At 43.3% G+C, this 26,197-nt stretch overlaps 3 protein-coding genes across 4 annotated transcripts in view; all 3 read left to right on the forward strand.

Annotated features, from left to right (window-relative positions):
• Positions 1-1,098: 1,098 nt before the first annotated feature.
• On the forward strand, positions 1,099-5,166 carry LOC121627220 (four and a half LIM domains protein 2-like). 2 transcript variants are annotated; one of them, XM_041966002.1, is made up of 5 exons: positions 1,099-1,275; positions 1,744-1,918; positions 2,040-2,209; positions 3,299-3,485; positions 4,333-5,166. In XM_041966002.1, exons 1-5 carry the CDS (start codon positions 1,120-1,122, stop codon positions 4,482-4,484), a joined length of 840 nt encoding a protein of 279 aa, XP_041821936.1. In that variant the 5' UTR covers positions 1,099-1,119; the 3' UTR covers positions 4,485-5,166. The 2 variants fall into 2 exon arrangements, with proteins under 2 accessions (XP_041821936.1, XP_041821937.1); XM_041966003.1 differs by having other exon boundaries at positions 1,099-1,251; positions 1,720-1,918.
• An 827-nt stretch (positions 5,167-5,993) lies between these two features.
• On the forward strand, positions 5,994-14,028 carry c24h7orf57 (chromosome 24 C7orf57 homolog). Its single transcript, XM_041966155.1, has 8 exons — positions 5,994-6,095; positions 6,801-6,872; positions 7,118-7,291; positions 9,308-9,398; positions 9,739-9,868; positions 10,552-10,616; positions 10,699-10,799; positions 11,050-14,028. The coding sequence occupies exons 2-8, from the start codon at positions 6,815-6,817 to the stop codon at positions 11,106-11,108; spliced, it is 678 nt and encodes a 225-aa protein (XP_041822089.1). The 5' UTR covers positions 5,994-6,095; positions 6,801-6,814; the 3' UTR covers positions 11,109-14,028.
• Positions 14,029-16,270: 2,242 nt separating this feature from the next.
• Positions 16,271-26,197, forward strand: part of LOC121627134 (plakophilin-4-like) — a 35,542-nt gene continuing 25,615 nt past the window's right edge. Inside the window, exon 1 of the mRNA XM_041965821.1 lies at positions 16,271-16,424. Within this exon, the coding sequence (XP_041821755.1) occupies positions 16,296-16,424 (129 nt within the window). The 5' untranslated portion in view covers positions 16,271-16,295. The remainder of the gene's footprint in view (positions 16,425-26,197) is intronic.

The following is a 26,197-nucleotide window of genomic DNA, read 5'->3' on the forward strand; positions in this document are numbered from 1 at the left end:
GTAGGATTCTAGAGGGTTAAGGTTTAAAGAGGGGTTCAGAGGGGCACACAGGTCCTTTTCTCATTTCTTTTCCTCTCTTTCATCTAACTCGCCTTCCTGTTTGGTCTTTCATCCATCTGCTGATTCTCCAGATGGATGGTGCCATTCATTTTCTCAGGGGAATTTCATGAAGGCTGGGCTAATTTAGACTGTAGAGGTAGTGTCTTTTGGTGCAAGTAAACCCGATTTAAAAGTCACATCATCTCCATTAATGCGTCGGAAGGCGTTTACTCTGCAGTATGTGCCCATTTGGAGGCTCTTTGTGACATTCCTCGGCCTAATTTGCGGAATGTAGTGTTCAATTGAGTTTTTAGGACTCTCATTCTGTACCTGGGACATGTCAAGGAAGCATGATTTGATCATTTACTGGACCAACTGTGTAATTTAATTTAATGTGATCCTGAGATGGAAAACTCAACTTTCCAATTACAGAAACGTTTGGATGACAGCAGCTCCTGTGCATGAGATCCATATTTAATAACAATTAACTTCATTTATACAGCACTTGTAAGTGCATTACATGGTTTTAAACCAGGATTCAGAACTGGGACAAATTGAATCAGATAATTAAAATGATACAGACAATAAGAAAGATAATACCAATAATAAAACAGATGAGACATGTTGGCAATAAAATGGTTTTTAGAATCAAATAAATTCTGGGGAAGTGATTTCTCATTAATTATATTATTATATTTTATCAGCACTTCTTAATGGCGAATGCTGCATTCAGAATGCAGCCTGATGCAGAAAATCCAGTGCTGTTCACAAGACCAGTATGAAATTATTCTCATACTGGGATACCCTAACCCTAACCCAACAAGTCTCAGATCCTCAGACAGAGAACTCCAGAGCTGAGGGGCTCCCGATCCAGGACTCGGGATCAGGCAGCAGAGCCCTGCCTGAGGATCTGAGGCTCACAGGGGAGCTGGGAGCTGAACCATGAAGCTGCACATCAGTTCTAAAACTTACTGGGAACCAGTGACGAGAGGCTAAAACTGGTGTGATGTGATCTTGTGTGTCTGCTTTTGAACGTTTTTGTGTTTTATCAGACGACTCCCGGAGGAGATTTGAGTCAAAATGTCTGAACGCTTCGACTGCACGGAGTGTAAGGAGTCCCTGTACGGGCAGAAGTACATCCTGAAGGACGAAAACCCGTACTGCGTCAAGTGCTACGAGGCACATTTCTCCAGCACCTGCGAGGCGTGCCAAGTGCTCATTCGCTGCACCAACAAGGTAAACTTTTGGTTGGTCCGCCCACCGAAATATCTCAACAACTATTTGATGGACTGCTATAAAATCTGGTGCAGACATCCACGTCGCCTGGGTCAAGCTGAAAAAAATACTTCAATTCAAGGGATGTTAGAATAAATAACATTTGAATTACCTGACATTTAGTCATAATTTATGACTATTATATCATGGAGTCAGCCGTGTTATAAGTACACATGTTATATTGTTGAGAGTCAGGCTGCAATGACTAATGATCTCATTAAAAAGAATCTTACGGTCTTCTTTTTCATGGAAAATTGAATTCAGCAGTCGGTTGTTAGTCGGCGGTGGTTTCCAGTTTGCATAGCTGCCCCTGTTATCTCTTATTTAAGGGGGGAGTTTTCTTAGAAATGTTTACTCATATTTCTGTTTTTCTGTTGAAATTTTTCCAGTAACAAAACCAAACAGACTCTTCTTACGTTGACTCTGCAGGATCTGTCGTACAAGGACCGCCACTGGCACAGCGAGTGCTTCCTCTGCTGTACGTGCAAACGATCTCTGGTGGATCGGCCTTTCGCCACCAAGGACGACATGCTGATGTGCACCGAGTGCTACAGCAACGAGTACTCTGCCAAGTGCCATGCGTGCCTGAAGACCATCATGCCAGGTGAGGGGGCCCTGATGCTGTCATGTCATGCCATGATGGGTTGTTGCAGCTGTAATAGTGTCGTGAGCTGGAGATGGATGACGTGAACTCTCTCTCTCTCTCCGCCCCCTCCACCCACCAGGCACGAAGAAGATGGAGCATAAGGGCAACAGTTGGCATGAGAATTGCTTCACCTGCAACCGTTGCCAGCAGCCCATTGGCACCAGGAGCTTCGTGCAGAAGGAAGCCAACAACTACTGCCTGCCCTGCTACGAGAAGCAGTTCGCTCAGCAGTGCTTCCAGTGCAAGAAGGTAGAACCACACTCCACACATCACTTCTCTCAGCTCTCATGTGAGACATTTGTGTTTTCCAATCATCATTAAAGTAGATCAGAAATCAATAATTCTCTGCAAATGCAACTGACTTTCTTCTTAATGCTTACATTATTCTTTCACCCTGCAGATAATAAAAAGATCAGTACTCTGTTTCAGAGGCATTTGTCCCTTTAAAGCTTTAAATTTAAGTATAGACATATCATCCAGCTGCTATGAGGCTCACTGTTTATTGAGTGAGTTTTTATGGCTGCACAATCACATCAAGATGTCCTCATTTTTCCCTGTAACAAAGCCAAGTATGCTATCATTGAACATTTGGGGTTTTGACTGGAATTTAAAGAAAAGTTCTGTGTTTACCGGGACGGAAAGTTTGAGCTTTGATGTCCAAATCGCTGCGAATAAAGACATACGACGAAGGAGAGAAGAGGACTCACGTGTGTGTTATATAACAGTCAGGGCCAGGAAACAGATGGTGTAGCAGGCAGGAATCTGAGGCGTCTTTTTGTGCTGAACGCTGTGAGGTGAGACAGCATTGATCCGCCTCGTCCGAGACTGCACCAGCAACGAACAGCGGTGGTGATTCAGCAGCAGGAAGCGACACGTACATGTGTAGGAGCTCTGCATCTGCAGTTAAGCACCAATCAAAGAAAGTCAATATGTTATGGTCAAAAAAACATCCGAATCTTAATGAATCACTTTGGAAACACTTTCTGGCTTTTTTCCAAACTGCGTCTCATGGCTTTCATCACTGGATGGAGCTTGCTGCCGCTCCTGCTTGAACAGAAACAGACCTCCACTCAGTAGACCACCAACGGAGCTATCATCATGACAACTAGGCGAAGACCATGAGAGGCAGCTGAAAGCTCTGGAAAAAGCCAGAAAGTTGTTTTTTGGTCGATCTAAAAGTGCCAATAAAATCTTTGCTGCACTGCACTGCAACACGTCAAGCTACGATTGTAAGAACGTCATGTCTGTTGTAATGAGCCGATACTCCTGCAAAGAGTCCCGTTGATGCTCAAGCATTTGTTCCACAATGTAAACGAGATCTGACATCGTATCTTTCAGCCAATCACCACCGGAGGAGTGAGCTACCGTGACCAGCCCTGGCATAAGGAGTGCTTCGTTTGCACCGCGTGCAAGCAGCAGCTGGCCGGCCAGCGGTTCACCTCCCGGGACGACTTCGCCTACTGCCTCGACTGCTTCTGCAACCTGTTTGCCAAGAAATGTGCTTACTGCACCACCCCGATCAGCGGTGAGTTATAACCTGCTCAACTGATCACCGATCTCTAAATGTGCACGTTCTCGCTTTTAATGGAATCTTTTAGACGGGAAAAAAAAACGTGTTCAAATTTTTGTTCCTGTGACGTTCGTGAAAAAACAGAAAGCTGCTGAATTTAGTTTGCTGCCAACGAAATCAAACATTTCACTCGTTCTGTTGATGTTTTAATTCATGTGAATTAGTTGAAGATTCCTGGTTCAAGACCACGCACAAATCTCTGATTCACTCAGTGATTCAATTACAGTTAAATCTGCTTTCTAGAAAACTGCTGCGTAATTCCAGTAAGTTGCTGTTTCTAAGAAATGGTTAGAGCTTCACATTTGGGAACAGTGTCCCATCATAGAGCGCACGTTGTTCAAGAAACATCGTTTTAAAGGGATGCTCCAGTGATTTAGTGTTGTATCTTCATAAAGTAAAGGCACTTACAAAAGAATATGTGGAGTGCCCCCTTTAAAAACAGCAGCTCAACTTTAGCAAGGTTTGACTCTGTAATGTCTGAATTGTAGGTGTTTAATGCTGCGTACTTTTTAGTCGTGAGATGTTCATCAGAAGCAAACACGAATGAAACTTAAAAGTCTTCATTTGTCCTAAAGTCTTGAGTAAAATGATGTAAAAACATAAGTCACTACAAGTTGTACAAATGACACCTTTAACATGGACTGAACTTTACCAGATCATATGCTTCTCTTTGCGACCTATTTACCAATACCAATCAATTACAGGCTAATTGAATTACAGAGATCATGAGACTGTAGTAGACAAGCTAAATTTGCTCCTTTTGTGTGTCACTCGTGGCTCCTGTTTGCTGCCTTTGTCTCAGGTCTCGGGGGCAGTAAGTACATCTCCTTTGAGCAGCGCCAGTGGCACAACGACTGCTTCAACTGCAAGAGGTGCTGCGTGTCTCTGGTCGGCCGAGGCTTCCTGACGTGCAAAGACGACATCCTCTGCCCCGACTGCAGCAAAGACATCTGAGCGATCTCCAAGCCGGAGAAGAGTCGGTGCCGATCAGACAGCGCTGGCAGCTTTTTTCTAACCTGACCTTTTGTTGCATAACCTGTATCATTTATTGGTTTCTCACACATTAATCAGTTCTTGCTGCTGAAGTGTTTTGTGCATACGCTGATGATACGCTGTGGAGAACATCAATGAAAACCAGAGTTTTTTCAAATCAATTCAGGATGAGCAAGTTATCACATTCTGTTTTGTTTGTTTTACACGGCGTCACAGCTTTTTGGAATTGGGTTTGTAAAATAATTGAAGACTTCATTCTGAAATGTTGCCTCTGTTTTGCTGAAAAAACCTTTTAAGAAAGATTCCCATCTGGAAAGCAAAACTTTTGTCAGTGACGTTTAATGCTTTCATGCCATAAAATGTCTTATTTTGGATTAAACTGTGTGCCATCAAAATAATCACATTCAGTATTTTACAGCGTATTAAGAGCATGTTGAGTTGTTTTTACTGGAGCTAATTTAATACTACTAATATGGTTTATTCTAATTGCATAAATCCTGCTTAATAAAATCTTGAAAAAACCTTCTATTGAGCCAAATAAAGCTTTTTGAACTTGATAAATGCTTATTAGGTTATCATCAATGATGGGACTCATCATGGAAGCAATATTTTTATGTCAAAGCAAATGTCTTATATCCCAAAGATGTGCATCCTACCATATGACATGAACAGCGAGAAGTGTGTAAAGAATGATGGTCCAAGTATGAATACCACACTGGGATATGGTTTGTTCAAAGTCCTGCTTTTAAAATGTTGTGTATGTGTGACTTTCTAACAAGGAGCCTTCAAGTTGCAGCAAATGCCTTTTTAATGGGTTAATAAATCATGAAGTAATGCTTCTCAGTTTTCTGTTGTTACATGCTCATTGGTTTCTCATTAAGAAGTACAATCAACCAATCAAGGTGAGTTTTTACCATCTGGCATCCCAAAGTTACCCTTCTTTATTTTTATCTATAATGTATATTATTATTATTATTATTGGGTGCAACACAGAAAATGAAATTTGCCTTATAAGCAAGTGATACCAAATAAGTATTCACAGCCAGCTATAGTTAACATCACACAAGTGCTCACTCAGTCACACTACACTGAATGAGGAACAAACAGGATTCCGGCCAAGCAAACAAAGCAACATACATCAAAACATAATCATGCGCATATTTAAAGATTTAAAGATATTATATTTTATTGGAAATGATGGAGATTTAATTCAGCTGTTGGAAGCAGCATTATGGTTTTTGTGCCAACACAACGCTTGTTCCGTGAAAGAGACGAAAGATCGTCTCCGTATGTAGAAACAGTGAGTGTATTCAAGAGAGCTCTCACTCTGTCCCATTTTAAGAGTGACTCTCCAACCTTTGGTGAGTGTGGATGAAGGAAACGCTGACTTCACGGCCTACAAAATTACGTCAGGCTTTGTCTACTATACACGATCTTTGTTTGGCGTACCGGAAGTCGGTCGCAAGTGCCACAGGAAGTGTGCGCTGTCCCATCCTTGCCCGCTGGAAGCTAACGGTGTAGAACAGCGAAAAGCCGCTCAGTCATTTCAACAAAAGAAAAATAGCATATAACGTAAGATATGTGTCTAACTTTTCTGCGAGTATTATCGTTAGCTGCTTAGCTAAAAGCTAGCGTAGTTACTGGACAAAATAAGGTTAGCGAAGGAAAGCCACTGCGGCAGCTAGCATGGCGGCTAACTAAATTAGCAAGGCTTTGTTAGCTACATGGCTAAGTAAAACTATGCAGCTAGAAAAAGGTGTTTGTATAATGTCCCTCAATATTGTGTGCTTTACATATATAAACAATGCATTTTGTGTTTTGTCAAGCTGTAATTTTATTACAGCTTGCACATAGCTGCATTTTCTGCATAGTGCTTTCTGCTAACTGAGTTCACTTTCCCAAACGTCTGCAAATGTTTTTTTTTAATTATGCCTTGTTTTATGAGTGGTTTCAGCAGCAGTTAGCTAATGTACCTTTTTTCAGACACAAACAAATATGAGTGGCATTTTTCTCCACCGTAATTATTTTAACAGAATTGCCGTTATTTCGATGAAAGCGCATTGGGCCGCAGTGTTTCCTAAAGAGAAACATACGGCCAAACTCTGTTAGAGAAATTGCTAATTTAAGACGACGTTGCTGTTAGTTAACTGTACACTGGTTGTTTTAGACAGTTTGCTATCTTTTGTAAATGTTTTTCGTCTTTTGGGAGAGACGTACAATCTCCTGAGCAGTTATTTCTCAAAAATCTCAAACACAGACTATGACTTCCTCACTTAGGTCTTCGGATTTCAATGTCTTCAGCTGAAATGAATGCTGCTGTGCCCAACCATCGAAGGACCAAGCCTGGTGGTAAGACTGAATTCAAACTCACAAAGTATTTGCATGAGTTTCTAACCTGTATCTGAATGATTTTTGTAGCTCCATCAACTGTAACACATTCAAATACTACAAGATAAGCACATTCTGAACGTTTTTAAAACTTAAGACTGATCATTTTAGATTAAAAAAAATGTTTTCAAGTTTCAACACACTAAGCATTAATTTGCTTGTAATAGGAGCTGCATAGCAAAGCTGTAATTCTGACATCATTGCAGGCATAAAGCCCGGGGCTGTGACCGCCGGTGTGACTGGACCGACTTCCCAGATTCCCGGTCTGTCCCAGAGCGCTGACCAAAGCACTCCGGTGGAGAGAACCAGCGGACGGCGAGTTGGGATATTTGAGACGGACTCAGAATATGTCAAGCTGGCAAAGGGAGGGGGACACAAAGGTAAAGGTTTCTTTGAACTTAAAATGTGTCATTTTATCATTTGAACTAAGGCCTTTCCAATCAAATCAAAATTTATTTCTAAAGCACATTTAAAAACAACCACAGTTGACCAAAGTGCTGTCCATGATAGAAGGGCATTACATAAAACAAACAAAACACAGAAGACAATAAAAAAAATTGTATGCCTGTTGAATGCTAGTGAGCAAAAGTAAGTTTTCAGAGCTGATTTAAAAATCCCAAGGCTTGAAGCCGATCTGATCTGGGGTGGTAAGCTGTTCCACAGTTTTGGGGCGGCTACAGCAAAAGCTCGCTCCCCCTTTGTTTTAAGCCTGCATTTAGGGACAGCTAAAATCAAATGCTCAGCTGATCTTAAATCTCTCCCTGGCTTCTACAACTGAAGATGGTCGTTTAGGTAAGAAGGAGCAACACCGTTCAAATCCTTAAAAACAGACAACAAGATTTTAAAATTTATCCGGAAGCTGACTGGAAGCCAGTGCAGGGAGGACAGCACCGGTGTGATGTGTTCTCTCTTTTTTGTTCCAGTCAGTAATCGAGCAGCAGCGTTCTGAACAAGCTGCAGGCGCTGGATAGATGACTGGTCTAGGCCCACATACAGGGAATTACAATAATCAAGCCTGGAGGTGATGAATGCATGAACCACTCTTTCCAGATCTTGGGGGCGAAGATATGGCTTAACTTTGGCTAGCAGCCTAAACTGATAAAAAGCACCTTTAACCACATCTGTTAATCAAATTTAAAAGCACTGTCAAAAGTCACACCAAGACTCTTCAGAGAGGAGCAACAGTTAGGCGCAAGGTGCTCCAGAAAATTGGCTGAGCAGTCCAGGACATTTGGATTGAACTTTCAGAACCACGTAACAACTAACTAACAACTAAATGAGGAAATCTAAAACTAACCTCATCCTGCTCTCAGAGTCAAGAGTTTATCTTAACTCAACAGTAAACTAAAACAGTGGAAGTCATCACATTTTGAAATGGAAAAAACATCCCAGCTGATTTGTTTGATGTTGGCACTTGTGGCTCGACTCTTTGAAATGCAAATCCTGAACAAGTGGCCTACCGGTCCACAACATGAAAGAGGAGATTCTGTTCCTAAATGTCTTTTTATACATTTTGGGAAAACATAACGGGTCCTTTTGTTTATTGAAACTGCAACAATGCTGACTTCAGTTACCAGGGGAAAAACAACTCTAAGTTCACTGTCGAGTTCCACATGAATGTTTTATGCTAGTCAGGATGGATGAATGCTCTGAAAGTGGGCTCAGTTGTCAAGAATTATCTGTAAATGTTGGCTATTATGGTTTGTTTTATGGGTTATAGCTTCAGTTATTAGCAATAGGTTCTTTTTCTTCCCACATAGGTGAACAAGACTCGCTTTTTCTTAGATTAATGTTAACCAGAGCAAAATTGCTTGCTTGTTTTGAGGTAAGGACATACGGAGCTGCTTATGTCACGTATTAAAACCAAACTCTTAGAAAAATTGTAAATTTAAGGCCTGTCGCTTTTAGTTAAACATGCAGTTTAGGGCTTTTGTCTCCCCCTTCTGGCAATGAGAGTAATTACACAGACATGTGGATGATCATATGACGCCATCCTCCTTCTGCCTTTGTCATTATGGTTGCTCCCTCCTTTTAGCCCTTGCATGACTGGTTGATGCAAAAAGCATCTCTTCTGTCGGCAAGTGCACTAAATGTCACCACAGACACCAGATTTAAAAACTCTTTGTGTGAACTCATTTGGCAAAAGTTTGAATGTAACTGAAGTTTATTTACATGTAAAAATCTGACAATTTATTCATGTTTTTCATCTTTTGGTAAGTTCAGCACACACTGTCTTCTAAGCAGCAAAATATTCCACAAAAATCTTGTTGAACTCGACTGTTACGAGATAACTTGTTGCTGCAAGTTAAATATCAAATTGTGCTTTAAGAGGTGAGATACAGAACAATGCTTCAGAATTGTTGGCAGTGTTTTGAACATTGTGTCCCACCCCACAGGGCTGCTGAGTCATGACGTTGATACTGATAACATACCGAAGAAGCCGTACAATCCACCCCAGAACTGGTTTGGAGGTGATGAGTCAAATGGGTAAGAAAGCTGGTGAGACACACAAATTACAACTCTAACAAGGTGAAGACGCATCGCCACACGTTGAGGTGATGGACGACGTCTAATGTCAGTTTCCCACCACACACTCACCACACATTTTTCAGCCTGGAGCTTGTGGATCATTATATTGATGGTGGAAAATCTTGTTTAAAGTGGTATCGGTGTAGGTCATGGTTGTCAAACAAATATGAAAAATCTGTCTTGAAAATCTGATCACATGATCGTCCTTCAGGCCAGATGAGCGCTAACGTACGGGCCACAGCCAACAGTGGCGAGCAGTAATTTCACATCGTGTGTCACCGTGGTTTTGTGCTTACAGCGGAAGCAAAGCAACGTCTCCTGACGGCCAGATGAAGGTGCGCGTTCAGCCTCTGGCTGCACCGTTTGGCACTGATAATGGTTCATCCTGGGAAAGAGAGACTGATAGATTTTCCCCTGATAAAGAGAAGGTGAATGGACCAAACTAGTCACCCCCCCATTGTCTTCCATCCTTTTTATTTTATTTACATTTCTACCATCAATTTTCCTTTTTGTCACCTGCTTTTGCTCCATTGTCGCGTTTGCAGTTCGGTTAAACTTTATTTGGATTTGATTTTCTGCCGGGTCTTTGGCTACGTGATTGCTTTGAGGAAACGTTTCAGGTAAGTTCAGATTGTGGTCTTATTAAGACTGGTATGATGCAGAGGAGGCTTGTTTAAAAAGCAGTATTATGCCAACAATAGAAGTGGATTGTTATAGTAGCAAACCTAACTCAGTGAAAGATTGTTAACATGAGAAAAAATCTACAAAAATGCAAAAAATGTTGCTGTTTTAAAAAGGTTGCGTGTCATCAAAGACGACAAATGTACACATTGAAAAAAATGACCAAGTCAAAATGTAAAAGGTGGTTTGGTAGAATTGCACAGGATACCTGTCAGGTGAGATCAGCTTCGTTTAGAAGAGAAAGTTTGGTTCTGCTTGTTTTTGTTCATTCAGTTTTTTCAGTTTTCCATTGCACCCGAAGTTTTCTTCCATCATTTCATCCTTCGCTCTGTCAGACTGATCCACGTTTGTTTGTTTTATAACGAGGCTGCAACATTCAGGCTGTAACTGTCATTAAGGGCGACGAAAATAACCAGTTTGCATCCAACAGATGTCTCCTGACGGCGTCGCCAGTCGGATGGAGGGTCTGTCTGTGACCAACAAATACAAGAGAACGTGAGTAAATCTGGACTAAATATATCCACTTTATTCAGATTTATCTTAATTTGTCTAATTTACTTTTGATTCGCCTCCGCAGGTCCTACGATAAGAAGGCTCCTCCGGTCAGCATGTCCAAGCTGCTGAGTCATGGCTATGTTGAGGAGAAGAAGAAGTCTCCCAATGACGACGATGCCTCAAGTACGACATGAGGTTCCTCTCAGGTTTATGTCGTTGAACAGTGGGAAACACCCCCAAATTATCTTGAAATCTTTGTGTAAAGGGGATATTTAAGCCTCACTTTCACTGTGCGGTCGTGCACCAGATACGATCTCCAGGAAAATGAAGGCTGAGTGGCGACCCAGTCCGGCTGGCACCGCTTCCATCTGCTTTCATGTCTCCGTTACAGACAAAACTAATGAATGAAGTCACCCTTTGCTTTGTTTTCCAGGTGTGACCTCGGAGCAGACGAGCACCATCGCCATTGAGGACGTGGACGACCTGGAGTAGCGCTCAGGCTCTTGTCTGAAGCGAAAAGGGGGTTGTCCTAACACTGGTTCATGGTGTCACAAATCCACGAACACGCCACTCCGCCCCTCTCGGATTCACATTTATTGTACATCCACTGACCGTTTTGTACTCATGTTTATGCAAAGGTACTGTCCTCTCTATTTATTTGCTTTAATTTGTAAAAAGAGTTCACATGGATTTTGTTGAGTAGATGTGTTGGTGCTCGCTGTATTTTATTTTATTTTTTAAATTTCTGTATTCCTCGATTTGAAAGACGAGTTGTGCGCAGGGCAGGAAACTAACCTTTGGGTCCAGACAGGCTGATTGAGTGAAGAATCTCAACTATTTTATCAGCCACTTTGAGATTGGACCCAAAACGATGCCTCAAGGTGGAGGCAGTCAAAGCTTCAGTTCACCTGCGTTTGGCTGCTGTTAGTTTCCCTCCCTGGTTGTATGAAGATCGAGTTAGTGAACTTTAACAGTGTTTGTGCTCTTGAAATGTGGTTCCAGTGACGTGAAATATTATTTGTCTTGATCAAGGGCTCCTGCTCTCTGAAGGGATGTTAGAGGTTTGTGTGTTTTCGGCTGCGGCGGCGGGGATACGATCATTCGTTGAGACAGCAACCCTGCAGCTGCGACCGCATGCCAAAACGCATCCTGACGGCCACAGCTGCCGCGGTTTGTTTGGTTAAAAAGGGCCAAAAATGATTTTTAGGTTGCTGCTCTGCGAAAGGTTGCTCTTCTCTGCTATTCCCTCCATAATTCTGTTGTTCATGAGTCCCTAAAATTTAATTATGAAGGCTTTTAGTCCATTAATCAGAATGCCTCATAAACAGCATGAACAAGCCAAGTAGCTCATGTGATGTTTATTAGTTTCTAGAAGATTGTGAATACTAGCAGGTGCTGCAAGCTTCTCATCAACATTCTTTAATTAGGATGCCCATCAGTAAATCAAGAACAATGCCAAGTGTTTGATTCCAGTCCAAATATGTCAGAAGTTTGCTAATGATAGAACCGAATTGGGTTTCAGTCCTGTGGTGTTATGTTACTGCGTGTTCATCCAGCCCAGTGACCCAAAACTCACGCAACAACAGATAAAGCTGGGAAATTGAGGGAAAGTCACCACCTTCAGCAGACGGACAAGCTGAAAGTCGAGTCCAGTGTAATTCCCTGTGAAAATTAAAGCAGACGAGTTTTAAAACGTGCCAACCAAGCAGTTTTTCCCTGCTCACGCAGTGTTTTGACTTTGTAGACATCAGTAGGAGAACTTAGTGTTAGTGCACTGCCTGGTCACACCAAACCCTCCCTCTCATGACATGTGTTTATCCATCTGATGGGAGGTCATTCTCTTCAGATAAGAGAAACGGTTACTGTGGCAACATTTTTGCAGGTTCAGTCTCGTGGAGCAATGAAAATGCACTTGCTGGCGGTCGCGAGGTTAATATGTGTGGACCATATAACTGAAGAAAAGCATAAAAAAGAGAAGGATACATGACAAAAAGCAGCATAATTCAATATGTACTTTTGATTGGTGTGAAATCCTGCATATTCCCAGCAGTATTAACATGTGAAATTGTGTAGAAAAAACACAAATAGACATGAAATAATAATTGACTGAAATTAATTTTAGTGCCACATTCACAAGTGAAGATGCATGGAAAGTGATTGCAAGTACAATTAATGCTGTTTTCACTCGCAATAAAAGCAAAAACAAAAGAAAAGATGTGCGAAGATCCGATGAACTGTTTAAATCAAATGCAAATAATAGGCTAAAACTACTGAATGTTAACCGGTTCAGACTGACAAAATGAAATATTCAAGCTTGGGAGAGACAGGAAACACTAACTGGTCAGACGGGTCAGTTCAGAAGTCAGGTCTTTCCATTTCTTGCTTGCTCTGTGCAGTTCAATACGTATTCAAGATGAGTAGAAAGTTGAGCTTATTGCCCCCAAACCTCAGCAGACAAAGGACAGATCTCCTCCGCTTGGTTGTAGAATTAGTTTGACTGTCGGGATGTTTCAGAAAAGTAATGGATTTCTGTGACATTTGATGGACAGTTCAGCCTCGAGTCATTCAGCGGTTATAATTTTTTAGCTGCGACTGTGAACCTGACGGTGACAGTAAAATCCTAATCCTGCAGGGACATTTGTCAGGTGAAGAAAATGCTCTTAAAATGAAAAGGATCAGGGTGATTTATTTGGGTATAACAGGCAGATTAAAGCTCCGAGTTTGTCCTCGTAAATCCAACGCATTCATCACCTGCGTCTCAGAAATGATGCTGCAGTACCAGACTCTCATTTGAAAAGAATTTACTTTAAAACTCTTCACGTTCAACACAACGGTTTGGTTTAGGGTTGTCACTGTTTTCATCACAATATATTTAAGCAATGATGCATCATTTATCTGTATATGTATTAAAAAGTGTCAGGTGTTGTCCAAACTAGACGCTTTACTGTGTTTAGTGACACTGGATTTTATTTTGCAGTATGAACAATGGCGAATGTATCGTCTTTTGACATTGTTTGCTTGGAAGAACGGGTTTATTTTTATGAACTGATAAATATTCAGGTACAGTATTACAGTTAAACGCCGTTTCGTCAAGTTTCTTCCTCGTCTCCCGGTGACTTGGTGGCATATGAGTTTACGAACTAATAGCATCAACCTTGAGTGGCTTAACTCTGCAAAGTCTTGTTACTCGTGTGTCCTCTCTCCCCTTTTGCTTTTTTTATCTGCAAGTGGTTCATTTTATAAATGCAAATGTACCAGAGGAGACTGAAGAAGGCAGCTTTTAAACACAAAATCCCTCAAGTGTTTGTCGTGTGGAGAAATCCACCTGACACAACTCAATGTAAGACCCCGCTTATCTTGATTACTGCACACAGACTCTGTTATCATTTAAATAAATGGGCATGTGCATGTACTCGTGTCCTCTGATTGTCTTCTTTAAACAGACATAACTGTGCTGTGTGTTGAACATGTTTCAAAGAAAAATGACTTGTGTGTTGGTCATATTTACATGAATTCATACACTCTAAAACATGGGATTAGGGATTGGTCTTCCCTTAAAGGGCTAGTTCACACAAATTGCAATTATCCTTAATTATCTGGCTGTGAAGAAAAATAAATGAAAATATATCATTTGCATCGGACCATGCAACTGATTTGCACTGTCAAACGTTCAGCATGGTAATAAAAAAAATTAAATTGTGGTAAGCTTTATATATATATATATATGTGTATGTGTGTATATGTATATAGGAATTTTGACTTATGCTCCATATTTAATATTAAATCAGCTGTTAATTTATAATTAAGTTGGCATATGATCATTGTGAATTCATGATTAGGACTGATGTCATATCGAATAATTTTGTGGTTATTTTTTTCACCTCAGTGGCCTATAATGAGGATGATTATCAAAAAACGTGGAATAAAACACTTTATGCAAAATGCTCAAATAGTAAAAAAAACAAACAAACAAATTCAATCCGTTTAAAAAGCGGAATGAGGTAAAATTGAAGTTGAAAAGTTATGAAAAATTCTATTAAAATTTTTCATAACACTTCATATTAACTGCCTCGCAGTAATTTGGGCTCAATAAGTTTTAAGTTTTTTCTTCATAAATTTTAACTGAAACAAAAAATCTTGGCGGAAACGAGCTTCCATAAAATGACCATAATTTATACTGAAGCACTTCATAAACTTTTACTATTAAATGGTCCTTCGGGAGTCCCACAAGAACAGGCCTACAGCGAGGGAGGAGGAAACGCGCGCGCGCGCACACACACACACACACACACACACACACACACACTCGCTTACACAAGCACGCGCACACACGGGCTGCAGGCTGCATCCTTCCTCTCCAGCAGCGCCGCTTGCACGGAGCGGCCGCGTCGCGTCTCTCTGAAAACGGCTGCAGCGGCAGCGCATGCAGCGGTGCGCCAGCGTCTGATCGATTCCTCTATCGGAAAATAATCCGTAGCCGCATGGTGACGTCACGCCGCTGATCGGCGATAGTGGCTGGGCGGGTAGGTGGGTGGGAGGCTGGGTGCCGCGCGGACGCCAGGGGTAGATAGGTGCATTGAAGCACCACGCCGGATAAGAGAAAGGGGAAAAAAAAAACCACGATATTGCACGAGGAGTGTGTGGACGCGCGCGGGGCTGTTTGTTGTTTGTTTATTTGTGCGTCGGCGCGTGCGGAATGTAGTAGCTGTCACGGCCGCCTGCAGGAAGAGGATGGATGCGTAACAGGACGGATCGAGCCAGCTGTGGCCTGCTTCTAACAGCAACATCTGGCCGGTGAGTCGCACTGACAGCCGCAGCCGCAGCCGCTTGCCGGGCGGGCGGCCGGGCGGGCGGCTCGGTGTGTGTGAACCAGGCACGGAACCAGAGGCTCGGTTTCAGTGCAGCCGCGCTCCCCGCTCCCCGGTCCGGTGAGTCGGTGTGACCTCGTCCTTGGCCGCCAGATGGTGGTTGAGTGATTGATGTGCACGTTTGACAGGCAGGCTGCGTGCAGCATATGATGAAGGCTCACCACGGACAGCTCAGGCTCTATTATAGAGAGGAGAATCATGAACGTGACACGCTCTTAAATGCATCTCTGTGCAGCGTGCATGCACACCTGCAAACGCAGTGCATAACCTTTAAGGTGAAAGTGTTGCAGCTGTATTTATGGGAAAATATGCGATAACATGCGTCAGTGAAGGGTTAAATCCCCACCGGCTAGGAGATAAAAATATCTAAGAGATATAAGCACTATAATATTATTATTGAGCCTCGTTATGCAGCCCTGCAGAATCTGATGCTATAGGTGCTTAAATAGCCACAATCACAATGGAAGTCCCCACTGGGGTGTTGTAGGAATGTTACAGCGATATCGTGAGGTCACCACAGATTCACTGAGGGTCCCTGCGGGGATATTAGAGAGGTTTAAAAGACAAAATAGCCCAGAGGTTAAGGTCAAAGTGAATCCCTGCAGGATTATTATAGGAGGTAAAACACAATATGCTTTCTGTAAACTCGCACTTTGACACAGTCAGAGGCCCCCGCGGGTCTGACAGTGATTTTCTGTTCACTGTGCCTCCTCCGTGTCCACATCCTGACCGGCTTGTAGTCCTTTTGCAGGGTCAGAGAGGGCGCCTCAGCAGCCAGCCGGCTCTGGACTATCGCGGGGAGGTGGAGGATATGGAGGAAGGGGACGCAGAGGGGGAAGGGCCCAAGGCGGTCAGAGAGGGGCCGAGCAGTCACGGCCTCCCGTCGAACGCCAACAGCACCACCACCACCAACAACCTCCTGGCTTCTGTCAAAGAGCAGGTAGGAGGCAGGAGATGCTGCAGTCACACCCTTGTTGTTGTTGTTGTGTGAGCTTGATTCCCCCTCATTTCCTCACCCGTTCATCACTTTTGATTGCGACTGCGTTTACAGCCTTTTTGTCGGGGGCTCCGATCTGATCTTCTTTGGACGTATGATCTTATTTTACCTCCATTCTGTAACCTGGAATTAAAGTTGTCCGGGGACCTCACAGCACCGAAACACCTTAAATTAGATGAGACGTTGTGTTTGAATGTGAAATAATACGGATGTCCTCACCCGTCCTGCATTACAGCAACACCCTCAGACTGAAAGACACACAAAACTTGTCTCTTTGTGGTTGGGTTTGTGGTTGTCTGGCGTCATTATGTGGTTGTTTTGCATCTTTTTGTGGTCGTTTTATGGTAGTTTTTGTCTCTTTGTAGTCATTGCATGTCTCTTTGTGGTCCCTTTTCTACCCTCTGTGGTTATTTCACATTTCCCTGTAGTCCTTTTGTGTCTTTTCGTGGTCATTTGCGTCTCTTTGTGGTCATTTTGGAGCTTTTTATGGTCACTCCGTGTCTCTTTGTGGTTGCTTTGTGTCACTTCATACTGAGGTCCGGTCCAAGGCTCCTGGCCCGTACCCAGTTGGACAGCTTAGTAAACCAACCACCTATCACCCTCTGACTCTGATAGGGGCGAGCGCCACCCCCGTGGCTCCGCCCCTGCTCACAGGATAAATGAAGCCTGTGATTCACCCAAATTTACTGAGGATTATCTGCAGATGAGACTGAAATGTAATGGCTCTCTACGCTGAGCCTCCCACATTTGCACCCAAAAATCTATTAAAACTCTCATTAATAATTTCCTTGGATGAAGAATTTTCGACCCTGCAAACTTTTCCCAAACGGGAAACGAGTGAAAAATCACTGGGGAGCCCGTATTTTCCACAGGGTTATCCCCACAGGAGCACATTTTCTTCTGTTTTTGATTCAATATTGTTTGTAATTTGCCGTAGAATTTTTCTTTGAAGGATTGTGGACATGGCAGATTTTCACGAGATTAAGAACAAAGACGGCGTTTTACAAACTGCATGCGGCCTCCAGATAATCATCCTGGTCTGAACCGATGTTATGAAAGCGTGTTTTTGTACCTGCTTCCTTTGCTTATATTTCACACATTTCAGGCACAGTGACGTCTTTTTGCTGTCGCTCTCGCTGCTCGCTGCCGACGTGAGCAAAGTTTTGACAGTCGTCTCTGGTTTAATGGTGCAGAATTTAATTGATGTCTCATTGACATAATGTTGAACATTGATGTGAACTGACATCTGTTTTTCTGGCACTAACTTTTTGCTCCCGACACTCATTGAAAACCATCAGAACTGTGTTACATGTTAATGGGGGAAAATCACAACAGACACTTGCAGCTGCAGTGTGAACGCAGCCTCCGTCAGCCTCCGTCAGCCTCCGTCTCTCCTCCTGTCTCCCTTCCCTGCTGTTATTTTAATGCTTCTTTCTATCCCGTCAACATGGGAGCCTGTCTCTTCTCCTGCTCTTAATTATGCCTGGACACTGGCCATGTTCTCAACTTAGTCCCTGGGTGTATGACACTGAATTAGGCACGCTGCTATTTAAAGGCTTATGATGTCCAAGAAAAGAGAATCTGCTTTTACTTTTAATCTGCAATTTTCCTTGGAGCTAGCAGAGAAAAATGTGAGCCTCAGATTCCTCTCAAGTCTCAATTGATGTGAAGTTAAGGAAAAGGCTGTTCGGCTTCCTTGATGTCGCTTTGGTTTGCGTTCAACTCAGCGGGAGCTGCTTTGTCACCCTTCGATCACGGTTAATGCCTCAAAGGCTCTGCTTGCTGCTGGAAACTCGCTCATTTCACACACGAGAATGCGTGACTGCTGCATCATTTTCCTGCAGGATGCGTTGCATTGCAGCGACGGAGATGCACGTGTGCCTTCATGTTGTGCTATAATCCATAGTTAGCGTTCATATTCTGGATCATCGTACCTCTGTAATTAACAGCGACGGATGCTGAATCAGTTGAGGGTCAGTGTGTTTGAACCAATAATCTGCTGCTTAGAACTCCCAGCATCCCAGCAAAGAAGAGACTAGGTTCGATTGTGGTATTGATCTGCACAGTTTCCATATAAGGCAGCTGAAAGGACATGTTTTTCTTTTAATGCCCCAGAATAACGTCAGCTTTAGTGTTTCAGTTGCTTAAAGGACTTTTGTTTTTGTGCAAAAGCAACTTCTTGAGCTCAGAGGAAAAAACACATGACCTCAGGTACCTGTGACACGTTTGAATATGATCCACTCAGCCTGGTTTGAGTGATAAATCCAGAAGGGTTAAGTCAAGGGCAGCTGGACTCGCTTTAAATTCTTGAAGACATTTTGTTCTTCAGCTCTGATTGACTGGCGGAGAGTTATTTAACCTCTGTAGGGTCGTTCAGGTCCCATTTGGGCCGTTGCTCCACCTGGCTGTGATGTGAAAGTGGTTTTTGTGGACGGGTTTTAAAGCACTTTGTTCTCTCACGAGGAACGATTGTAGAAATCTGGAAAGTTTGGACCGTGGAGATCATTTCCCTCCTCAATCTTGACGCAGGCTGAACAGGAAGAAGTCCATCGTCACAGGGTCTCGGTATCCTGACGGTTCAGGGTGCATCCTTTACTGCATGTTGTATCCCTCTTTTTGTTTTTTGGACACATTGAAGTGAATGCAGTGCTGTTTGTACGAACATGGCATTAGGGAGCAGAAATCTAGAAAGAAAAGACTAATATGAACCATTTTGATGATCATATGGGTTGTTTTGGGAGGCACTGACAAAGGTCGAAAGCATTGTGTCATTGAGATGTGAGGACTTGTTGGCATGTCGTGCTGCCAATCAGAAAACCCTCTTGTGAGTAGTTTCGGCAGTCGGTGACATATGAGGTGGTTTGTCCTGTTGTTACGAGGATTTGTAGAAAGAGGTGACGCAGGCAGCCTTGATGGCTCCGTTCCAAAGAATAGGGCTGATTTCTAATGATCTCTAATCGCGGGGTGCATGTTGATAACAGGGAGGCAAGAGATGGATGATTAACAGCTAACAAAGTCGAAAAAACACCCTACAACATGCAGCACGACTGCAATCTAAACTTGGAAGCAAACATTATGTAGCTAGTCTCAGACTGTTGAGCAGGCTGTGACCAGGAAATATAATCAAGTTGCTTCACCTTCTCTGTTGAGATGCAGGCGGCAGCGTTGCTGAAGCGTCAAATCTGCCGCCTGCAGTTCCTCCACAGAAATGTCAAATTAGACGTGCTAAATGGAGCACATCAGTTATTGCCTGCTGTTGTGTTCAGGGCCTCATGCTTCCCCACTTTGCTCTCATTTAGCCCATTAAAAGTATGAGAGTGATAGACGTGAGCGGGTAAACACCAGAGCTGGAGACGGGCTAACGCGGAAACCTAAAACCTCCGCAGTGCTAGCGCACACTTTGTCACTTCTGGAGCAAACATTGCGAGATTGATTCGATGTTGAGACAACAGCTTGCAGCAAAGATGCTCCGAAATGAAAGATGAGACGTCTGTAGCTGCTATTTGCATCGTTCTGTGAAATCAAGAATGAAATATGTCCCTGATATCAGATCTAAACAGTTTACAGAGCTGTCACAAGATGAATTTATTGCCGTGCGACACTGTGTTGTGAGGTTTTGTGCTTGTTTGGCCTGACATTGAAATTGACCTCCAGCTGCACATCAGTGTCGTTGCTTCGTAGCTTTGGGCTGCAAAGTGCAGAAACTTCTCAATCACTTACCTCTGGAGTTCTCTGCCACCTTGAATAAGCAGGAAAAGCTCAAAATATAGTAATAACAATAAAATATCTATTTTATATAAGCCCACAGCCAGCAGCCGGTTAGCTTAGCTTAGCACAAAGACGATTGCTAGGATTTAACAGATGCTACCGGAGGGAAATACTCATCTGAAGTGGTTCATTTGAATTGAAGTGTTAATTAGTGATTAAGTTAGAGGGCTGGATGGCAGATTTTGTTTTTCAGACAGAGCCAGGCTAGCCATTTCCAGTCTTTGTGCTATGCTATGCTATCCATCTGAGAGCAAAAAAGTGCTTCATAATGTCCAAATATTGCTTTAATCATGTTTGGGCAAATACTAGAAGAGTCTTAGAAAGAGCTGCACCAGCGATCAGATAGATTTTTTATATTTTTCATCATGTTTGTACCAATTTTGTCATGTTGAATGCAGTATTTGAACCAATGGCTACCCACTCACATCAGTTGTAATACTCTAGAAGTCCTGCTCCTCATTTTGTTAACGTCTTTGGTTCCTTGAGTGGAATTTGAAATAAAGCTCTCGGGGTTTGAACGATGCTTGGCTGCACAGTATGAGCTTGCAACCGTTGCCCCAACAATGGGGTCAAGAAACAAAAGTAACATCATAATGATCCTCCCACAGGTCTTTTTATCCTGTTGGAAAACAAAGCGAGCTAATCTTTCATCATTTCTGAACTACAGAGGATTCTGTCTGCCAAGCTGTTATCAGATATTCATCCAAGGACTTGTTTGGTTCCCCGTTGCCGACAGTAGCAGACTGTTGTTGTGCAGGGCAGCTCCCAGGTGTAAAAGCAGGGTCCCGCTGTATGAATGTGACGCATGGCGCTGCTGGAAGAGAACATGCATGCTCAGCAAAAGCCTTCCCCCCGATCGAGGGACGGAGCTCAATAAAGCAACAACAACTGGGCCACGTCAGCGCTCTCCACGCTTGGATTGATTCTGACGACGAGGTCCAGAAACACCACGCGCGCCGTCAAAGCAAATTCAGCGAACATCTGAGCTCGATATGGATGATTGACGGGGGCCGCGCGGCCGTTTTTCCTGCGAGAGGTTCACCTCGTGTGAGCCGCAGGGTCACAATCTGAATCCGAGAGTTAAACCGGCTCCGTCAATCCAGTTATGTCACTGCCCCTGATGGTATCATAAAACTGTAGCTGTTTGACATCTGCCTGGATTTGAATGCATGCGCTCTGTCATATTTTTGGAAAGAGAGAGCTTATGATGGCCTCTTGTTGCAGCCTGCCATGTTGACTCGGGATCATGGATGCCCGAGGTTGCGTGTCACGTTAGCAGCAGAGTCGCTGTGGTGGAACAGGAAGCTGATGCCTCTTGATCTACAGTGTGGAAATCAAAGGAAGCTGTTTTAGGTTTCATCGAGCTTTGCATTTCCTGGGGTTATTTACTCTTTAAGTGAACCCAATTTACCCACACCTGCCTCCTCCGCTTAGAAACTTCCACCGTTTCCCAGAATGCCTTTTGACAGCGTTCAGAGAGCGAGCACAACTTGTTGCTTTCCATCAAAGCTGGCCGCTTGGGCGTATAGAGAAATGGAAAATGCTTTAATCCATCTATGGGTTACACGTGTAGGCGGTGAGAGAGCAAGAGAGATGGCAAAACAAAACCAGGAAGCACGGCATTCTGGCCTGTTGAGGCTATTGTGGGTGCAGTATCTGCTTTTCCTCTGATGATTTGTCCCCGTATGACTGTTGAACGTCAGTGTAAAATTCCGCCTCTGGGAAGAAATAAAAGACGTGCGCAATGAAAAGTTTCCGGCACGTCTCGTCACGTCACTGACGGTGAGAGAAAAGCTTCTCCGAGCAGCAACGTGAGCTTGAAACTGCTCAGCCTTTGCTAACAGAGAATTTAAGGGTGAATTCTGGCTTTAAGATGGCGAGTTACAGCGACGTGTCGCAGCGGCAGAACTAGGCCGAACATTTCACGGATATCACAGATGCAGTCCGGATAAACCAAACTGCCGGGCTGTGATTAGGCACGGCATGAGGGAATAAGACGCAGAGGTCTGCGGTTGGTGTCACTCGATAAGAGAGAGAGAAAAGACTTTGTGACGGCGCACAATAAACCGCAGCGAATGGTCCGGCAGCCCCCGGCTGGTACGAGGCATCGCCTGGCACGGCTCTGCGTCGGTCTGGAAGGGCCAGGCGCGTTTCCAGACATCACGCGCTGACGGGTGGCTCTGTTTGTCCCTCGAGGCGTGCCGTAACGCGGCGAGGCTGAAACAAGACGGGCTGTGTGCTCCCGTCCTGTCTCGGCGCTGCTCTGAAGTGATGCGAGGAGATGTCGGGGCAGAGGGAGGCAGAGTCAGCAGTGACGCCGTGGCAGGATGCAGCATGTCGTTTGCATCGCACACTGCTGCGTCCTTTAAAGTGGCTGTCTCTTCATGCTCTGAGCTGACGTCTTGCCCTTGTTCGACTGTCTTTGTCGTGTTCGTTTTCTTTATAAACCCCTCAGTAGGTTCATCTCACTTGCGCACGTCACTCTTTTGCTCTGTATGCGGTGATTGACTGTGATTGAAAACGTGGTAATTGATTGGGTCTAACTCCACGAGTCAGCATCGTTTGAAGGTGTGCCACATACATCACTGCAAAAATCAATGAGTTGTCTTATTTCCAGATCTATTATTGTGTGACTGACTCGCCTTAAAGCAGCATTGTCCTCAAAAAATGTCAAAACCAGTTAAAAATGCAGAGAGAAAATCCTTTGCATGGCGAGTGGAAGTCTGGACTCGAAACTCTTTTTCTGCATTTGCACAATTAAACTAACATTTTGTGATAGTTTGGAGCCGCCGCCTCAGAGCCACATCAGCCCTAAAAGCGGACAAACATCGCTCCAATTAACTCTGAATAATTGCTGTCGAAAAATCAAGGCTTATTAACGTTGCAGAATGAGCTGTGTGTACCCAGTTTCCTCATGGGGATCATTAAAGCTTCATGCAGTCTGAGCTGAAGTGAGCATGTATAGACAGCCGTCAGACATGTCTCAATTAAAGATGTACGATCAGGCGGTCGCTGCTTGGAAACAGCGTTTTCGTCGCTTCCTGTTGGGTGCGTGCTGCTTGTTTCTAACACCTGACCTCACCTGTGAGCTGTCATTGGCTGGAGGCTGCACACTCACTGCCTAAAGGTTGCAGCCCAGAACACAGAACGCAGATAAATGCGCTGCTACAGACTTCTAGAGGGTCCTCAGCGATGATTGACAGGGATGAAGCTGGACATGTTTTCAGGAAAAGCCTGCATGGTTCAGAAGCAGCCTCTCCGCTCCTGAAATCCGGCCTGTTTACTGTGTTTCGGCTGTCAGCTGTGACAGGTTGCAGGTTTCTTCAGTCTATAGTGGCCGAGAGACACGAACACATAACAAACATTATGAGACCATTAACTAAATCGCTGTACACCATCTGACTGAAGAGACTGTCAAGGCTCCGTGCATCACGTGGCCAGAGCTGACCCAAATACAAAAGAGCTTTTATCAAGAGATGCAAACAGATGAAACGCTGCAAAGAGTGGATTTAAGTGTCTTTTGTAGTTTTAAAGGATTATGATTTGAAGGACCTAGAAAGATACATACATACATAGATGTACACATAGATAGATACATACATAGATATACACATATATATAGATGGATAGATAGATAAATTCGTAGGTATACACATCGATAAATACATGGATACAGAGATATATAGATATACACATAGAAAGATAGATAGATACATAGATAGAAACATAGATACATAGATCCATGCATTGATCCAGAGATAGATGATAGTACCTGTAACACTTTAACACACACAAGCTTTTAGTTAACAAATATAATTGCACCAAAGACCAATAAATAAAAGTAGAATTTATCAGCGGTATATAAACACCTGCAAACATGCAGGTGTAGCTGCAGCTGCAGTTGTTGTAGTTGTGAGCAGGACGTTTGGAAGTATTTTCCTTACTTTTCTTGTATTTCTGGTTCTGTTGTGTTTTACTTCTTTTACTAGCTGTGGATCAGATGTGGTTCCTCGCTGCCTTTCAGATCGAGATTTCACACACGTTCCATCGTGAAAGATGAAACCAGTGATTCACGACTTCTTATAGCATCGGTGTGTCGCTGGAGACCCCTTTCCCTCCAATAATAACCTCAGGACCCCTCAGGTTCATCAGTATATGTGACAGTACGTGAAGTCGTGAAAACTCTCCACCTGCAGCAGCTCTAACATTGATGCTTCAATATTAACAACCTCATAATATCAGACTGGATGGTGCACAGGAGACCTTTCACTGCACAATGAATACTTAAAGTACATTTACTGGATTACACGTCTGTACTTTCACTTGTACATGTAGGATTTTTAATACAGGAGTATTTTTAAATTTATGCTATCAGCCAGATCTGAAAGCTTCTTCCACCACCACTAAAACGCTAATAAACAGTTTACAGTTTCGAGTCAGTTTACTGTGTCACAGCCAACAAATCGATCTCGTCAGACCTTTCCCTTCCACCGAGGACACTTCCTGAATTACTCCTCAATACGCTTCCCTGGGAAGCCTTTTCCAGCCGGGTTGTTTTATATTTAGACGTTATTTGCAGACAGCTAATTCTCCGGTGGCTCTCCGCGATGACACCAGCTGTGGTTCCTCGAAGATTTATGAAGCAGCTGGGGCGCCTGTGCGTTATGTAAGAGAATTCAGACGAGGGGGGGCCGAAAACGACCAGTTGCTCGGCCGCAGTCGGCGAACATCTGCTTTCATACCCTTGAGCAAGGCATTGGATCCCGACCAGCTCTCGGGTCTTTTAATGACTCGGCTTGTGTTTGGGTTGCCAGAATTGCCAGAATTCTGCTCTGATGGCTAAATTTCATGGATATTTTGAAATTAGATTATTTTCTGTGCCAAATCTAATTTTTGGACTGTACAAACCGCTGATACCAGTTAAAAGAATAATTTATTGCTGCCTAATCATGAACAATGGGTTTTCAGGGGTAAAGGGGGGGACGTTTGGCCCATGAGTCACTGAGCACTGAGCCAACATCTGATTCCCATCAGCTGACAGGACGCATGCAGTGTGTACAAAATCTAATTATCTCCACTCAAGGCCTTGAAAGGTTTTGAATATAGATATGCATGGTTTTAAATTTCCAGGGAAAACTTGAAATGATGGCTCTTCCATTCCCCATATATCAAATATAAATGTGACTTTCTGTTCTTTTCTGGGTTAATATGACGTGAACAACAACCCTGCCTCCGTATTATCTGTCAGCTTTTGTTGATACATGTTTAAAAACAGGCTTTTATGTACACAAAAAAAGGATTTTATTCATAATTCTTTGTGTAAAATGCTGTGGATCTTTCAAAGTTGGCTTGTAATACGCAAGAGCGAGCATGTTTACTCTTCCCATATCCAGTACAGATTTGTCATTTCTGAGCATGTGTTTATCCGTTTGTACAAATTGTAAATTTATTGGCACAAAAGGACGAGAACGAGGGTTGGAATGAAGCAGAATGGGAGAGAAAAGAGCTTTTAGACTGAGAGTTTAGAGAAAAATGAGGGCTTCAGATTTAAGGTTGGACCTGACTGTTGGGACACTTGAAGCACTTGAGTTGCCACCACAGAGAAACCAGCCACCGTTTCCTGGTTCCAGCTTCTAAAAATGTGAATATTTGCCAGTTTTCTTCGTCTTGTATGAGTGGAAACTAAACTGTAGCCTTAAATTCTCTATTTGAGCGTTCTCTGCTCAGTCCTCTGTGCTTTGTACTTAACTTCTTAAAATGTATGTAATCACATTACCTCGACTGCAGGCCATTAAAAGGTCCCGGACACGGTCTTAGTGTTTTAAATCTCGAATCCACTTTAACAGGTTTAAGAAAACGCTGCAGCCTCTCAGCGAGCGCACAGCCGGTGAGAAATCAGTCAAGTCATGCCGACCGTGTGAAAAATGGCTTTCACGTTTAATTCTAAG

The sequence above is a fragment of the Chelmon rostratus genome, chromosome 24, assembly GCF_017976325.1.
Source record: "Chelmon rostratus isolate fCheRos1 chromosome 24, fCheRos1.pri, whole genome shotgun sequence".
NCBI classification, from domain to species: domain Eukaryota; kingdom Metazoa; phylum Chordata; class Actinopteri; order Chaetodontiformes; family Chaetodontidae; genus Chelmon; species Chelmon rostratus.

Excerpts from the sequence above, each read along its gene's own strand:
- LOC121627220 (XM_041966002.1), top strand. The coding sequence starts at position 1,120 with ATGTCTGAACGCTTCGACTGCACGGAGTGTAAGGAGTCCCTGTACGGG. Across the intron at positions 1,276-1,743 it reads TCATTCGCTGCACCAACAAG|GATCTGTCGTACAAGGACCG; the intron begins GTAAACTTTTGG and ends TTGACTCTGCAG. Across the intron at positions 3,486-4,332 it reads CTGCACCACCCCGATCAGCG|GTCTCGGGGGCAGTAAGTAC; the intron begins GTGAGTTATAAC and ends CCTTTGTCTCAG.
- c24h7orf57 (XM_041966155.1), top strand. The coding sequence starts at position 6,815 with ATGTCTTCAGCTGAAATGAATGCTGCTGTGCCCAACCATCGAAGGACC. Across the intron at positions 6,873-7,117 it reads TCGAAGGACCAAGCCTGGTG|GCATAAAGCCCGGGGCTGTG; the intron begins GTAAGACTGAAT and ends ACATCATTGCAG. Across the intron at positions 9,869-10,551 it reads TTTCCCCTGATAAAGAGAAG|ATGTCTCCTGACGGCGTCGC; the intron begins GTGAATGGACCA and ends TGCATCCAACAG.